General features: G+C 47.2%; 1 protein-coding gene across 3 annotated transcripts in view; it reads left to right on the forward strand.

Annotated features, from left to right (window-relative positions):
* Positions 1 to 1,011: 1,011 nt before the first annotated feature.
* Positions 1,012 to 17,123, forward strand: part of FBXO21 (F-box protein 21) — a 179,000-nt gene continuing 162,888 nt past the window's right edge. For 2 of the 3 annotated variants that reach the window (XM_078667124.1, XM_078667125.1), the window contains exon 1: positions 1,020 to 1,260. In XM_078667124.1, coding sequence (XP_078523250.1) covers positions 1,034 to 1,260 — 227 coding nt within the window. In that variant the 5' untranslated portion in view covers positions 1,020 to 1,033. Of the gene's footprint in view, positions 1,261 to 17,123 lie in introns of all 3 variants that reach the window. The other variant, XM_078667123.1, reaches the window with a different exon arrangement.

Raw genomic sequence — 17,123 nt, forward strand, 5'->3', positions numbered from 1 at the left:
ATAGATTTCTCCGGACTTGGTGACTGCAGCCTCGGCACCTTTCGTAAAACAAAGAGGGAAACGACATAAGACAGGATAAACGTACAGCTTGAAGCATTCCATGGACAGAAAACAAAGACAACAGCAATGAGACACACGCAAAGAAGTAAAACAAACAGAAACACGACATGAGACACGCAAAGCGCAGCCCACTCTGACAAAAACAGCTCGAAAAAGACGAAAACATGACGACCGAAAAAAGAAAAAAAAAGGCACGGACAGCGGGAGGGGGCGGGAAAGGCACGGACAGCGGGAGGGGGGGCGGAAACGGCAAGAAAGGCAAAGCAGAAGGCAGCACTCACCTGGACTTCTTCCGGCGGCGGTCGGCCTGCAATGACCAAAACAAACCTTCCCCAAAAAAAAAAATAGGAACCGCCCACCACCGCAATGACGTTGTCAAAGGCAAAAGGGCAGGATGAGTAAAAATGGCCAGAACGCCCACGAATCTGCTCCGGCCATGACGGACAGATCTCTGTTGCAATGGCTAGCCTCCATTTATGGAGCTAGCCAATGGAACAGAGGGGCGGGACATGAGTACACATCTCTAGACATAAGAATTCGCCCAGCGCGAAAGTCGGCGGCGCAGCTTTTGGCGAGGCGAAACCTAAAAACTGTAGTCCTTCTTTTATTTTAGTGAAATGTCCCGGTTTTTGGCTTTAAAATTCTGGTCATCCTAAAAAACTGCCGTCCTCCAAAACATATAGACCCAAAAAGATGAATCTATTAGCGTAGTTAATGTTTGTTGATCAATATCCTCCAATTTAGTACCTAATATCATTTAGCGACGATTTAGGATTTGTGCGAGCAGCGATTTCATGTAAGTATTTTACTGGCCCGTTAATGGCTCGATTTCCAGTCTCTATACTCCGTTATTGTCTTTCTTCTTTTGTTATTATCAGGTTTTGTCTTCAGGGCCGCGTCTCTCTTCTATGTCTACGGCTCTGCAGCGCGCTGTGGGCGGGGCTCGGAGCTGTCACTTTTGTACACACTAAAGATGGCGACAACGGGGGAGCCGAGTGCCGGGCTGGAGAGTCCGAGCGACGAGTGCGGTGGAGCGGAGGGGCCGCGCTTGAGCGCGCTGCCCGGAGAGTTGCTGGAACGCATCCTCTGCTCCCCAGGGCTTACTGCCGCTGACATCTGCCGCGCGGCTCGGAGCTGCCGAAGGTTGCGGGATCTTTGCGGGGCCCGAGGAAAGGTGTGGAGGCAGCAGTTTCGGAGGAGGTACTGGGGCGCAAAGGGTTTAGGATTTGAATAACAATTCTCAAAATGATGGCATAGAGAGAAATAAGGCTAGGGTAATGTGGGAAGTTAACCTGCATCAGAGGGCGGATTCTAAGTAACAGGAGAACGGAGTCGACAACAGTGTAAGAGCGAACAGAGGTGCATGTGTAGGAGTGCTGCGCTGCAGTGAGTTACGTGGTACGAAGTGCAGATAGTGCTGGGGCAGAATATTAAAGAAGAGGTTAAAGCAAGCAACGGACGTGGTATATGTGTGAAGGAGTGTGTAAGCACATGTACGTAACGGGAAGAAGATGGGGGTAGCAGTGCAAGAACTGATAAGAGACATAGGAAAGTTTAACAGATCTGGGTGAGACAGTAAATTAATAGGGCGATCCGAGCCAAGGGTCTCTGGTTGAGCTCTAAAAGCCCGTGTGCGAGCCGAGATTTAAAGATATTAGGCATACAAGTTATGCAAGAAATATCCAGTTAAAATGTGATGAAGTTGCTTCAAAATTCAAAAAAGTTTACTTTTTTAAAAATAAGTCTATGAGCTTCATTAATTTGGATGATATCACTGTATTGAGTATATTGAGTAGTATTTCTTAATTGATAGTTTTTAAGCATTAACTTGAAATCATTCTCCCCCAGCCCCCTTGACAATGCCATTAGTGAACTAAGAGGCAAGCTGGATATCACGCGTAACCTATATATGTGGTGTAGATTTTGATTGCAGACGGAGCAACATTACATTCTATTAAACAAAAAGAGTTTTGTGTATAGTGCACCTCCTTAATGCTTGCATTTGAGGTACACTTAAAAAGGAGTCTTGATGTAACATATTATCATAGGATCACACAATTTCATCAGGCCGTTGTCTAAACAACTTTCAGAGGTGCACACATGGGCTTCTAGGCCCAAACGTGGATGGTGAGGCCTTTTACTCCTGATGTCCCAGGGTCTGGCCTATTATGGATTCTGAGCAACTGGGCCAAGTACCCCGTCTGCACTTGACTGTCAGTGGTACTTGTGATCAAACGGTCCAAGGCTCACAGGTTCACTCAAGTGGGAGGTATGGTTACAGATTAGTTAACACAGGCTCACAATTTAAAATGTGTGCCACAGAAGCAATAATTCAATGTTCAGGCAAATACTATTATGTAAAAAGAGAAGCATTTTATTTCTACCACCAACCATGCAAAGCAAAAATGCAACATTCACAAACAGTAAAACAATTCCCCTTGAGGTTGGGGCTCTATTGTTTCAATGGCAATTACCTGTCCCACTTCCTCATCCCCTTATCTTTATTGGTTATTCCCCATTCATTGTTGGCAACATTGAAGGAATGCCCTACTAGGAGTTTGTTTATTAAGCATCCACTATGAGTTTCAAATTCAAGCCAAAAGTGCCCTAGCACCACAGCACTCTGAGTAGTGAGTTCCTCCGGGCCCTCTAGGCCCTAAACAAGTCTTATCTGCTCCAGTAGGATTGAAGTGTGCAGAGTCCTGGAGTGTGCCCGTCTGCTCTAAGTGACTCTGGTCTGGATCAGGTAAGTGGGCTGCATGCAGACTGAGCGCTGTACTCAGCCGGCTCTCTCTCACACTCGAGCTCCTGCAGCGACGGGAGGTTTCCTTCACTCCTCCTACTTGTTTAGTGTCTCCATGCTCCAGATCGAGGACTGGAGCGTCCGAATCACCCTCCTCCATGCTCCAGATAGAGGGGGGTGATGCCAATGATCTGGTCCTCGATTCCCAAACTTGGATGACAATGCTTCCATTGCGTCCTCACTTGCACACCGGGGTCTTACGAGTTGCAGTCCTCGTTGTTGCCGCTGACCTACAGGTTACCACCTCTCGCAGTCTACGGGCTCTAGCCCAATCAACATGGAACAAACATTTCCCGGCAGCTCCTCCTGGCATACACGTTTGCCGCACAGCTGCCACAGAAGGCTTCGGTCCTTGCAACACAGCAGTCTTTACCATGACAGCTCCTCCTGGCATACGGGCTCACTGGAACTTTACTGTGCAGGCTCTCGACAGGGCTCACCACTTAACCCTGGTCCCTTCAACGCTCTCCTCTTTGTCACAGGTCACACTGGTCTTGGCAAGCAGTCAGGCACAGGTGTTCCAGGTCCAGGGCAGGTGGTCTTCAATTCCTGGGGGATGTCTCCTCACTCAGCAGGGAGGCTAACAGGCATTAGCCCCCAGTCCTGGTCGCAGGCAGAAGTCTTTCAGAGCTTTCCCTCCTCACCCAGCCCGTCCGGCTGCTTGGCAGATGACCATTTTTCGGGTACTCAACCTCTCCTTCTTATTGTCCATTTCCAGACACCAAATGTGATTTAGGGTCTGCGTCTTTGAAGTTTTATGTTGGGGTTCTGCTTCATTTGAAGTATCTATTTCTCCGTTCTCTCTTCCTCTTGAAAAGCAGTCTGAAAAGCAGTCTGTCACAAAGCACTGTCTCCAAATCTGATAGTCCCACAACACAGGTCATGGGAGTGACTAGAGTTCACACCTGGATGTCAGCCACTGTGATATTTCCATCAACAGGTTAGCCCAGGGCTCTCAGCCCTCCTCTTTATGATTCTCTTATGAGCCCCATCTCCTTCCAGAGATGGGCCCCAGCCCCTTCCTTCGGACCACTTCCTGTATCAAAGAGACCTCTTTGAATTGTGCAGGGGAGGCATGGTCCTCCCCAGTGTGTGTCCCACCCAGCTTACAGGAATGCAGCGATCCACACATTTATCTGGGGGGATCTCTCTACATCTACTCCATGTTTCACCATGCAAGCCTGGGTCTCCCAAAATAGAACCCATGGCAGTCTATGTATTGTACCATCCACAGGTACACATACACTCAGTGCATGCACACACTGCACAGGACTGTATCCTCATGTTTGGTACCACTCACAAACACTCTTGCTTCCAGCATATGCATTTAAGATGCACACACTGCCCAGTGCTGTATCCTCACAGGCACACATACACCCGTGGTGGGTGTATGTGTGCCGGTGCACTCATCCTCCACGCACCGCACTCCTCATGCATTGTACCACTCATAGTTCTACATACACTTAGCACATGCACTTTTACTGCTCAGCACTACATCTTTCCAGTACTGTACCACTCTTGGGCACATGCACCTCCATCACAGGCCTCAAAATCTACTCGCTATTGCGAGTCAGATTTTATCAGGTCAAGCTATTTATAGGCGAGTTAACTTAAACTGGAAATGAACAGGTGTTCTGTTCATTCAGATAATGAATGAGCAATAAAGACGCCTTTAAATCTTGTTTTTATTTTGATACATTTTCTGTCTGTTCAAGGACAGAGGTCAAATGTAATTTTTGTCTTTTCATAAATTGCTGCTTATCTTATCCTGGAAAATGATGTTTACTTTTGTTTCTCTAATTACAGTTAGAGGGTTTTGTCAACTAAGCTGTCTGACAATCATTGTGAAACAAGGCTGTAGGATGCTAGTATTTTTCTAACACACAACGTTTAAACAGCTTGTAAACAAATATTACAAATATTTGAAAATCTATCAGGAAATAACAAAAGCACAATTTGTAAATCAGAAGTGCGATGCAAACAAAAATTGTAATAGGAGCAAAGTAAATCAGAACACTTTACTTGGTGATATGCAAATGGCAAATATTTGCAAAAACTTGATTTCTAAACACTGTCGACACAATACAGTTTTATTAGTAAATTGCATGTCAGTGGAAAATGTTGTGGCCATTTTAATGGAAAACCTGCTGACTAGAAATGGGGGTGCTACAACGTCATGCTTTAATTATGTATTTATTAAAAGTGATTGTTTTTCAAATCATGTTTAAAAACGTTCTTGCCCTCGCGCTGATGACAATGCTGTTAATGAATTAAGAGGCAAGTCAGCGGTCATGTGTATCCTATATGAGGCTAGATTTGTATTATATGGGTGGAGCAAAAGTAAATAAAACAAAAGTCTTTTGTGTACCGCAGACATGCTTAACTTGCTTATTTGAAGGTGCTCTCATATGTGATTAATGGTGGCTCAGTAAATTGAAATATTTGCCCAGGATCACATAATCTTAAACCAGTATTATAATTAGGTCAAGTAGATTATTTAAGTCACTAGACCTGCAGGTCTAGTAACATTTGTATGATTTTATGAGGCCTGAATACACCATGCTCACACTGCTCCGTACTGCATTTTCCAGGTATTGCATCTTCACTAGGCACACATTCACCCAGCGCAGGTACACCACTTCTGCGCTGCATTGCACAGCACTTCACACCAACCTGATGTAGCCAAGGGTGAATGAAGCACACAGCAGCTGAATGTAGCTCTCAGGCCTCACTCCAGTGAAACAGGTTAGAAAGGATTTTACTCCTACTGATCACTGAGCCGTATGCTGCCACCACCGCACTTGTGTTCCTCAACTCCTGGCGAAGGTAGTAACCTTCCGCCACTATGAGGGTAGCGCTTTGGGCTGCCCTCGCAGTCCAACAAGACCGCAATCAGTAAGACTGGACTATGTCATGGTGCCCACCATGGCCGTTTCTACCATTAGGCAAGACTAGGCGGTGGCCTAGGGCGGCAAAAGGGCTAGGGCGGCAAAAAGTGGGAAAAATGTGTTGCGACTTCTACAATTCAACGTCATCTAACGTCACGTTCGGCGCAACGGGCGGGGCCCTGCGCGCCTCGACCTTTGCGGCCGCAGCACCAGCATGGCTGCTCGTGCCATCAATCGTGCCTGGTCAAAGGACAGCGCTTGTTTCTCGGTGTCCTTCCAAGCCTTCGTGCGCGAGACAGCCCATCTGGAAGTGTGGAGGTGAAAGGTAACAGGCCAGAACGCCCTCGCATTGGTGGTCTCTGCGCTCCAAGTGCTTGTGTGGCCATTTTCTTGACCCGCTCGACTTGTTTTAGCTGTCCTCGAGCGGCAGAACTAATATTTCCATTGGAGTAATTTTACATGTTTTCTTTGTTTTACTCCTCTCTAATGTCTTAACCGACGGGAAAATGCGCAGATTTTATTGCAAGAAAGATGTACTCTATAAAACGTTTTCAGTCAGTGAAACTATTTTCTGTGACTGACTTTCAGCCACCTGAAATAACTGCAAAACGACACAAAGCGTGTTAAAAAAACGCGAGTAAACACGTGACAAATTACGTAGCAGGTATAGATATATAATTAAGATGGTAACTATGCAACATACATAACTCAGTGGCTAGGATATTTGTAAATATATTAAATATAGAAAGAACCTACACTGGCTCAATTACTGTTACCGTGCCCACCAATAAGTGCAGCCTCTGGCTACATGATTGCTCTTGCTGTAAACAAAGGCATGCACTTACTCTCTCCAAGCAAATGTGGATGACAATACTGCAGGCTCCATTTTATGGGCACAGTGCAATTGCCTTTCGTTTTCTTCCAGTGTCCAATATTATCAGGATGAGGAAAAACCCCTTGTCTAATTTAGTCTAACATGAGATTCTTGGCTGTTTTTCCCGTGTTCGCGAGGTGTGTTTAAAGCCTCGCGTGCTTCAGCTACATCAAGTAGAAACAAAACTTTTGTACTAGTGTACTAGAATTTACGCAGGTTGCAAATCGGTGTGCACAACGCAAACCTTCGTAGCAGGTGCGTCCGACTTTACGAGTCTTCGGGATGTATATTTTATGCTCCTATCTGGACATTGTGTGATGCGAAGGGAGATGGGAAGACCAAAGGAGGTGGCGGGGGGTATTTGTGTTTGTACCCCCTCATGCCATTGAGACATCCTTTCTCACCACTGGCTTAGTGAAGTTTTCATGGACTCTAATGCAGGCAAAGATAAGAGTCCTCTTTCTGTCGCTCAGCTATGTTTGGGGTGTGTTGGGCTCCTCTCAGCTCTGACCCTGCACCTGCCATACTACAGATTGCTACGTCCCTGGCTCTCACAGGCGTGGTCAGTCTAGACCATTTACAAACTTTGCTTTTAATGCCGCCGCCGGGCCCTGGATCTTATTTTGCCTCCCAGAGCACTGAAACGTCTCCTCCTCTGTGTACGTCACACAAGGGACGAGAGGGGCAGCTGACGCAGACCCCTAGCTCTCTGCCAAGCAAGTTTACCCAACTGTTCATCCTCCCTGTCTGCCCTCTGCACCCAGTGGAGCGAAGTCCATCTTGGGCATATAACGTGCACCTTGCAGATGGCTAACATCGTTTACTTACGGACTCCTGGGCAGTTTCACTTCTCTGTCATTTGTTTTTCAAAGCTCTTGTGCTTCGGGTGGTGGGTGCCTGGGACGCTGTTGTTGGAGGAGGCCCTTTATAAAACTTCAGAAATCGCCTCCTCCTCAAGAATAGGGCCGGGGTTTGTGCAACTTGAGTATGGAATGTGTGTCCATCGTGTACATGCACTCTCGAGTGAAGTCACTGCCCCTAGTGTTATTATATTTACATGCATCCTGCGTGTCAACTCTGAAGGGGGAAAGGCCAAGAGGGTCCTCTGGGAATACACAGCTGTGTTTCGCAAGCCAAGCCTTTCAGCATCTATCTGGGGCTGAACACGGTACCCTGTCTTGCAGGGTAACCAAGATCGGCTGAAGGTGGGGAGATGTGACCTGCAGAGTACATCTCAGGAATTTACAATACCCAAGTCTGCAGCACGTGCATGCTCCCTTGTACCGATCTCACTGGCACAGATCTCTGCAGCAGGTACATTTTAACCTGACACGCTATACAACTCCAGATTATACTTGTCTGCAGCTGGTGCAATAGCCACACAAGCAATATAACTGATGTTGAAACATATGAAGGACTGATTAAGATTTCCCCAGCGGGGGCCCAGCCCCACGAGGTATCCCCGTGAGTCCTTTAAGTGGGTTTGAAACTCATAACCTGCATTTCAAACTCATAACCTGCATTTTAAACTACTTTTTAACCTTCATTTCTTAAACGTATAGGAAAAATGAGTTAAAACTCAATGTGTACAGCCCATTGAAAGCAGATTACATTGGTGCAGTTATTAGCATTTTGTTTAGCTCATTACTCTGTTGAGAAATGCAAATGTTGTCGATTGGAAGGATACAGTAAACCTGGTTGGGGCCCCGGAGATTGGAAACTGAGTGTGCAGGTTAAGCTCTCGGACGTGTGAACTAGACTAACTGTGCGACCATAAAGAGGGACTCCCCTGTGCAATCTGTTATACCAAATACATTTACGTGCACTGTGAACTTATCAGAACAGACACCAACACCTGCGTAAGATCTTCAGTATGGAAGGATATTACGCGAATCGGGGTTAAGTGGCTCTGTGGATGGCTCAGTTGCGTTGTAGAGACTCATCCTTGAGCCAGAGTTGGGGTGCTTTCCAAGAGCGCTGTTTGTTTTGGTTCTTGGAGAGTTGAATTAAATAATTAGCATCAGTGGTGGATCCCTGTCCCAGGCACATGTGACTCGCCCAGTCTGTGTGGTCAATGGTAACTTGATGACTATACCATTTTAATCGATTAGCTTTGTACCTATAGGGCTGTACCAAAGAACTAGTGTATACACACAGCTAAGAAAATACCTGAAATACAATACATATGAAACTGTACAACAATACTAATTAGCTATATGTCACATAATTGCATATCATCACCTTCAGAACTATATGAGTAACACGATGTAGCTACGGTAAATATGGATCTTTGCTGTTTATACTGTCTATGTACATTATAATTAACTGTATATTGATGCAAACTATGCCACTGTCCTCCAACTAATTATACTCTATGTAACTGTATGACAACACAAACAATGTAACTGTATTAGCTATATAACAACAGTATAAAAAAAAATCGACATTGCTAGAGTAACTGTGTAAGGTAAATTACAAAGGCCAAGCTGGCTTCAGTTATGGCAGTTGATGACTACTATCATGACTGAAGTGTACTGGAATATTCTCTGCAACTGCTGATGTGGCTTTTTGGATTTTTCTTTTATTCTCTGCCATAGAGTGCCTACAACCCTGAGGCCGGCATATAATGCGTCATATGGATGGTCCAATTACGTACGTTCATGCCTTCCCCGGGCGTTGTCGCACTATCGGTCAATTATGTTATTTGATCAGCAAAAATGGATTCAATACAAACATAAATTCAACCTGCATTTTGTGTTTTATGTGTAACTAAGAAACTCTACACATGACTCGGTATAAATACACTTTATGTATACTTTGCTAACCGGTATCGACGCTACCCTGTTTGAGGTCATGCCTGCAAGCCGCACAGAGTTACACCCATCCTTTTAACCCCGCCATCACTAAGCCCCATTGTACTGAACTAATCTCGTACCCCTCGCGTATGCCTCCCTCCGTAACCCCTAGCCGCTACTCAATGTCCTCTTCGTCCTCAGAGCTATCAAGATCCTCCTCCGGCAATGGTTCACAAATGTCCCCTCTGTACTTGTTCCAGGGTTGCCAGACACCATTCCATTTACGCGGATTAGCTCTCAGTTTGTATACCGCCCTCTCTGTTAACATGAGCATATCCATGTTTCTGCTCCATTGTGCCAAGGTGGGGAGCTCTACCGCCCCCCATTTTTGTGCAATGTCTCGTTTGGCCGTCATGAGGCCTATCGTTGTCCAAACCCTCCCATAAAACGTTAGATCTGTAGGTCCCCACACGTTCAACAGGCATACACATGGGTCCAGTGTCAGTGAGGTGTTAAGTGTTTGAGCGATAGTGCGGAGTACTCGCTGCCAGTAACTCACAACGCCCGTGCAGCTCCAAAGTGTGTGCATGAAAGTGCCTTCCTCACCGCAGCCCCTGAGACAATAGGGATGATCTGCCCTCTGCAATTTGTGTAGAGTAGGTCTCGTATAGTATATCCTATGTAGGATTTTTAATTGTACCAGGCGGAATTTAGCTGAGATGCCAGCCTCATGCGGGGATGCAATGGCAGCGTTCCATTCGGAGTCGTCAAAATCTCTGACGTCTTCCACCCATTTGCCCTTCAATTTCTCCAGGGGGTCAGGTAGCTTATTAAGCAACTTACGATATGTTAAGGAAGTTGCACCTTCCTGCATATAGTCTGTAAGCAGACGGTATTCCAGCGGCGAGGACTCGGGGGGTATCGTATTCGGTGGGATCGCCGCCTGGAGGGCATGCCTAATTTGTACATACCTATACAGCTCAGTGTTCCCCATTTCATACTGTTCCTGAAGGGACGCAAACGGGACCACTCCGTCTTTAGTCCACATGTCCCCCACTGTTGATATCCCAATGTTGTCCCACTGGGTGAAACCCTTAGTACGCCGCAAGTGGCCCAGTGTCTTAGTGTCCCACAGTGGTGTGAGTTTCGTGATGGTCCCTTCCCAGTCTAGTTTCGTTTGCGCCCTGTACCAAAGCTGCACGGTATGTTTGGTGGGTCCTATGAGTTTCGCCGCCGTACCCTTGTGATACAGAGGCGCCAGTAAACTGTTGGCGCCCAGTTGTGCCCTGTCTGACTTGAATGCTGGGTCGTCCTGCGGGGCGTGGATCCACTGGTTGAGGATCTTGAGTTGGGCCGCCCAGTAGTACAGCTGCATATTAGGCAGTGCAATCCCGCCATCATACCAGCTCCTGTTAAGTTTCGTGTGGGCTATTCGGGCTGGTCGAGTCCCACATAGTAAACTCGATATCAGTGCAGTCACCTTCTGGAAGTAGCTGGTGGGTACCAATGTTGGAGTATTTTCAAGTATGTACAAAAAGCGCGGTAGCGCCATCATTTTAAATAATGCTGCTCTGCCCAGCAATGTTAACGGAAGTTCCTTCCAGTGCTGCACGTCATTACGTAGCCGAGTTAGAGGGGGTTGCAGATTGAGTGCAGTGAATTCTGTGGCATCTCGGGTGACATATATTCCTAGGTATTTAAAGGAGGTATGGGCCACCTCCAGAGGGCAAGACTCCGGAAGGGGCGGGATCGGCCCTTTGAGCTCGTAGATTATTGATTTAGACCAATTAATAGTGTAGCCGGACACTCGCCCATGTGAGTTGCATAGTGCTAGGAGGTTCGGAAGGCTGTTCTCCAAGTCCGTGAGGTAAATCAACATATCGTCCGCGTATAAGGACACTCTATCTTCCCAGTGTTGATCCCATCTAATTCCCCTCAGAAGCGGCGTAGTTCGAATGGTAACTGCAAGTGGTTCTAGGACCAATGCGAAGAGGAGGGGTGAGAGTGGGCATCCCTGCCGAGTTCCCCGTCCCAGACGTATTTCACGCGATATATGACCATTTGCCACTACTCTTGCCACTGGGTCCTTGTAGAGTAACCTGATCCAGGAGATAAAGGTGGGTCCAAACCCCATGTGGGTGAGCACCGCGAAGAGATAGCACCACTCCACCATGTCAAACGCCATTTTAGCATCCAATGACAATATCGCTGCTGGTTCCTTCAACAGAGGGGTTCTCGCAAACTCTCCGTGCACCCTACGAAGATTCAAGGCCGTACTTCTGTGTGGCATAAAGCCAGACTGGTCCGGGTGGATCAGCTGGCCTAAGTACGGCATGAGTCTGTTCGCCAGCACTTTCGCTATTATTTTTGCCTCCGGGTTCAGGAGCGAGATAGGCCTATAGGACTTACAGTCATTAGGCGGTTTACCCGGCTTTGGGATGGCAACTATGGTCGCCATCCGTTGATCTGGGGGCAGTGTACCCTTTGTCCTACTTTCCTCATACATCTGGAGAAGGGGTTCACCCAGGGACTCCGACATTGCTTTAAACCATTCAATAGGCACTCCGTTAGGAGGGAGTTGATTGCCAACTGAATTTCATCAGTTGTCAAGGTGGCATCAAGGTCCTTCGCTGCCTCCTCTGTCAGCGTCGGCATAGACAAGTGACCGAGGGCGGCTCGGGCTTCTTCCTCCGTCACGTCTACCGTTGGGGTATATACTTCGCTAAAGTGATCTGCCAATGTGTCTACTATTTCCTCCGGCTGTGTATGCACTATCCCATGAGTGTCAGTGATTTGCAGTATACTCCTGCCTCCCCCCTGCTTCCTGCCCAGCCACGCTAGGAGCTTACTGGCTTTATCCCCAATGTCGTAGACTCTGTGTTTAGTGGCGGCGATGTCCGCCAAGGTAACTCTCCTCAGATGGTCATTCAGGCGGCGTTGGTGTAGCTGCAAGGAGTGTAGTGTGTCGTCTGATGGGTCAGCCATATGGGCAGTGTTAGCCCTCTCTAGGCCCAATTCCAGCTCCAAAGCTTCCCTCCCTAGCGTTCTCTTGTGGTTTGTTATCACCACAATTGCTTGCCCCCTGAACACTGTTTTATACGCTTCCCATAATACTGAAGGGGAGTCTACCGAGGATTGATTCTCCTCGAAATATTGTCGGGTTGCTTTCTTCAGATCTTTACTAATAGATGGAATTTTAAGATACCCTGGAAATATCGGATATATCCTCTTGCGTTTGGTGCCTGCACTAGACATGGTTAAAGTGATCGGTGAATGATCCGAAATACCCCTCGGTTGTATCTTCGCTTCGTCAATGGTGAGGAGACCGTTCCCTGGTGTGAGAAAGTAATCTATCCTTGAGAGGCTATTGTGCGTCGCCGAGTAGTAAGTGTATTGCTGTTGCTCCGGGTTCAGCAGACGCCACACATCCACTAACCCTTGCGCTTCCAGAAAAGTCTGGAGCTTGCTAGGACCATCTGTGTGTGTTCGTACTGGGAACCGATCATGGATGTTATGTAGTGTTGTGTTAAAGTCTCCGCCTATGAGTAGTTCTCCTTCAGGGAGTCCTAAGAGGAACTTGCCAAGGTCTGGCAGCGCCACAGCCTGTAGCGCCGGTGGGATGTAGACAGAGACCACGTTCAGTGGCCTTCCCTCCCACTGGCCATGCACCGCCGCGAAGCGGCCCTGGTCGTCTGTCTTCGTGGATTTCACTATGTATTGGGAGGATTTTCGCAGCAGTATGCCAGTACCGCGAGACCCTGAGGTGAATTCTGCGTGCGCAATCATGCGGTATCCCCGCCTATGCAGTGCCTGTGTGGCCGCCCCCACTAGGTGTGTTTCTTGCAAAAGAACCAGGGCGGGTCCCTGCCTCCTAATTCCCTGTAGCACCAGGCCTCTCTTGATCTTATCGCCCAGGCCCCTGACGTTCCAGGACATAATTTGCAGCGGGGCTGGCGGGGTGAGATTATCTACCCTGGCCATGGCAACCGTTGGTAACGGGGCCTGAGAAGTGCCGCAGGGTTTGGCCCATCCCGTGTCCCATGGAAGGATCTCATCCGGCAGCGGGCCCAACTCCCTGTGTTCGGGGCAGTGTGTTTGGGCAGGAACAAAGCAGGTGCAACGCCAGGATGCCTATTGTCATGTGACCCCCCCTGTGTCATGTGGTGCTGTGCAGAGGCAGTGTCATACCAATCAGCATGTGCATGTGTCAAACCTTTAACTTTTAGGACCAACTGGTCCCGAACAATAACCATCCCCCTTCCCCTACTCACCCCCCTCCCTGCCCCCCTGCTATACGGACTCAAAACTGCCCGCCCCCCCAACTGAGCAGAGTGCATGCCCCAACCCCGAAACAGTGTACTTGCGCGTCGGGGTAAGGGACTCTCCGCAGTCAGCGGCCCCTCAGTCTCTTCCCCGGAGGTCCATCACCCAGTGTCCAGTGGCGGAATCAAATCAAATGTTAAACAACTCTCCTAATGATAGCACCCTCCGTGGAGCATATTAATGAGTACTTCTTTCAGTATTCCTCTTCCTTCATTTGGACTTTTGATGTTTTTGCTAAAGTAGTATTAATGTTGGGTGGCTTCATATACCCCCTACTACCTTCAAATAGACCACTGTATTGCATTTCATTCAGCGACTAAATGAAAGGTAGCAAAAACGGCATCCTCACAATAGTGTCTTACATAGCGAGCACTATAGCTCTGGAAGTGAATCTTTTAGAATAGTCAAAAGCGGCTATTTCTTTTGTTGAACTTTTCTTGTGCCTTCTAGCTGATTTGATGTGAAAATTGTATAAGATTTGGCCTTACCAAAAATCTGTAATAATTTCTTTCAAATTTAATAATTCAGTCTTATCAACTGAACCCACTCCCAGAGAATGGTATGTACTGCCCCCTTCAACAATATCAATTGTCTTTGTGTGGAGTTTGGATTTTAGAATGACCCTGATCTACCTGCATTGGGAAATGTTTTCAAAGGACAGGACTCTCATTGGTGTACACCCCCAGAGCAACAACCAAACCTACAGCAGGTTAGTGCAAATGTTTGGATGCTTACGAAGGCTACCGATTCGATCCTGCCAATTTCATCTAAACCACAATGTAGAATGCATCCTGCCGCCCCTTGGTTTACTGCCTCCCTCAGACAAGATAAAAAAACTCTACTAAACCTTAGAAAGACAATGGAGGAAACACTACGCGCTTGAGGCTAAGTCATACGATATGGAAGCATTGAAGAAATCACATGCCGTTTGCAAGCTGCTCGTGAAACTTACTTCACGGAGAGGATTGCGAACTCCCAACACTGCCAGAAAACTTTGTTAAAAGTTGTGAACAAGCTTTCGGCAGCCAGCAATTTTCTGCCAACTCCTTCTCTCTCTCAACATCAGTGTGATGAGATAGCAACGTTTTTCCAACATAAAGTCGAGTCCTTCCATCGTTAACTAGAGGTAGACACTTACCAACTATAGAACCTAACATTCCCTGCAACTCAAGCAGATAGGCACCAGGACGTATACCCCCTGGATATTCAGTCTGAGGAACCTTTCCGAATTAGGGTATGGTCCTCTTTGGACCTGGTAACACTGCAATCTGCCCTGGGATCCATGAAGTCCGGCTTTCCGCTTGATCCCCTTCCTCCCTCTAAACTCCGACTCCAAGACAATGCTGCCCTTACCGTGATATTTAACCTCCTCAACACATCCTTGAGTACAGGGCATGTACCGCAGAGTTGGAAACATGATCTGGTCTTTCCTTTGAAGAAGAGTGATCTTGTTTCCCTCTGCTGGTCAAATTTTCGCCCAATCTCCCTTCTCTATGTTATTTCTAAGATACTGGAAAGGCATGTTAATTTCCAACTCTCCTCTTTTGTTGCGACCCGTAATTGGCTTCATGCTTCATAGTCCGGTTTTAGGGCTGACCATAGTACCGAATCTACCCTGCTCAGGGTCACGAATGTCTTGGGCCACAGCTCGACTCCGGCTGTACTGCCACCCCAGGGCTCGAAAAATCCACTCGACCGCTCACATATGCGAGCTTAATTTAACGAGGGCGAGCTGTTTTTAGGTCCTACTTTCCCTTTCTGGCGAGTAGGAAGACAAACTAACTTTTGTCCTCTGTCTCGGAAAACGGAGCAAATGTGACAAGATAAAAATATTTAAAGGCATTTTTATTGTTCACATAGTTAATGAGCAATAAAGATGCCTTTCAATCTTGTTTTCTTGTCACATTTGCTTCGCTTTCAGAGATGGAGGTCAAGTAGGTTGCAGTTAGGTCGAGGAGATTTTTCAAGGTACTAGACCTGTAGAACTAGTACCATTTTTGGGATTTTTCGAGCCCTGCACCCTCGTCCTGCTTGACCTAAGTGTGGCTATCGATACAGTGTCACACTCCATCTTGACTGATTGTCTTGAGGCTTAAGGCATTGAGAGTTTGGCTTTGAGGTGGTTAATTGCCTTTCTAAAGATCACACTTTTCAGGTCTTCCTCGACAAATACTAGATAGACCGTAGCGTTAACCTCCGGAGTTCCTCAGGGATCTATTTTGAGCCCATTGCTCTTCAATATGTACGGTTGCCCTTTGACAGACGTAGCTGAGAAGTCGGGTCTCACTATCTTTTCATATGCTGACGATACTCATATTATCTTCTCATTATCGACTGCTCAGCATCAAGATCCCTCCCTTCTCCAGCTTGGCCTGAGAAATGTCTCCATCTGGATGACTAGAAATGTTCTGAAGGTTTATGGCAATAAAACCGAGGTCCTGGTTCTGGGCAACAACCTCGAACTCTGGGGAGTTAATCACTGGCCGGATGCCCTGGGAACATTGCCCGCTCCAGTAACTAAGGTTAAGAATCTTTGTTTTATCATCGATAACCTCTCCCTCAAGCATCAGGTGTCGGGGGTCATGGCCACCTGCTTCTCTGTTCTCAAATGGCTTAAAAAGATCCTTTGGCTAATCCTACCCAGAGGACAGTGATGCAGGCTTTGGTGATATCCAGACTGCCCTACATCAATATTTTATACCTGAGCGCAGACAAATCCTCGATCCGACGCTTGCAGATCATCCAGAATGCGACAGCTCTCCTTATATTTTACTTTTTGGCCACCTAGATACGCTTCAGTGTCACCACTGCTTCACAAACTACACTGGCTTAGGGTGAATAAGCATATCGAACTCCAGGCCTTAGGCTGTATGTTCTGGGCCAAACATGGCTTGGCCACTACTTACATCCAGGGCCTGGTGAAACCCTATGTGCCCACCCGACAGTTGAGATCATACAGCCTCTCACTGTTTACATTGCCCAGGTTTTGTATTGCCCATATGAAAGGCTGCTCATTTACTTACCTGGGCTCGAAACTCTGGAACCCTCTTCCTGCTGCACTCAGGAACTGTCATTCTTTCCTCACCTTCTGTAAGAACCTGAGTACCTTGCTCTTTAGCTGCCATGCCTGATTCTCTGTCTTAGGGTTTGTTTAGCAGCCTCTGTGGCTCTCTACTTGCTGTCCTGTTCAGCGCCAGGAGACCCTTGTTGGGTAGCAGCACGCTATATAAATCTCCAATACATACACACATACATACATGTAGCTTTGACCATAACATAGCAAAGCATTTGTGAGACTGTCCTCCTAATGCACCACGTACTTATGCAGCAGGTCTTGCTCTTGCCTTTCAACTAATCCTTGACTCCTGATAATATGGCCT

The sequence above is a fragment of the Lissotriton helveticus genome, chromosome 11 (assembly GCF_964261635.1).
Source record: "Lissotriton helveticus chromosome 11, aLisHel1.1, whole genome shotgun sequence".
In the NCBI taxonomy this organism is placed as follows: domain Eukaryota; kingdom Metazoa; phylum Chordata; class Amphibia; order Caudata; family Salamandridae; genus Lissotriton; species Lissotriton helveticus.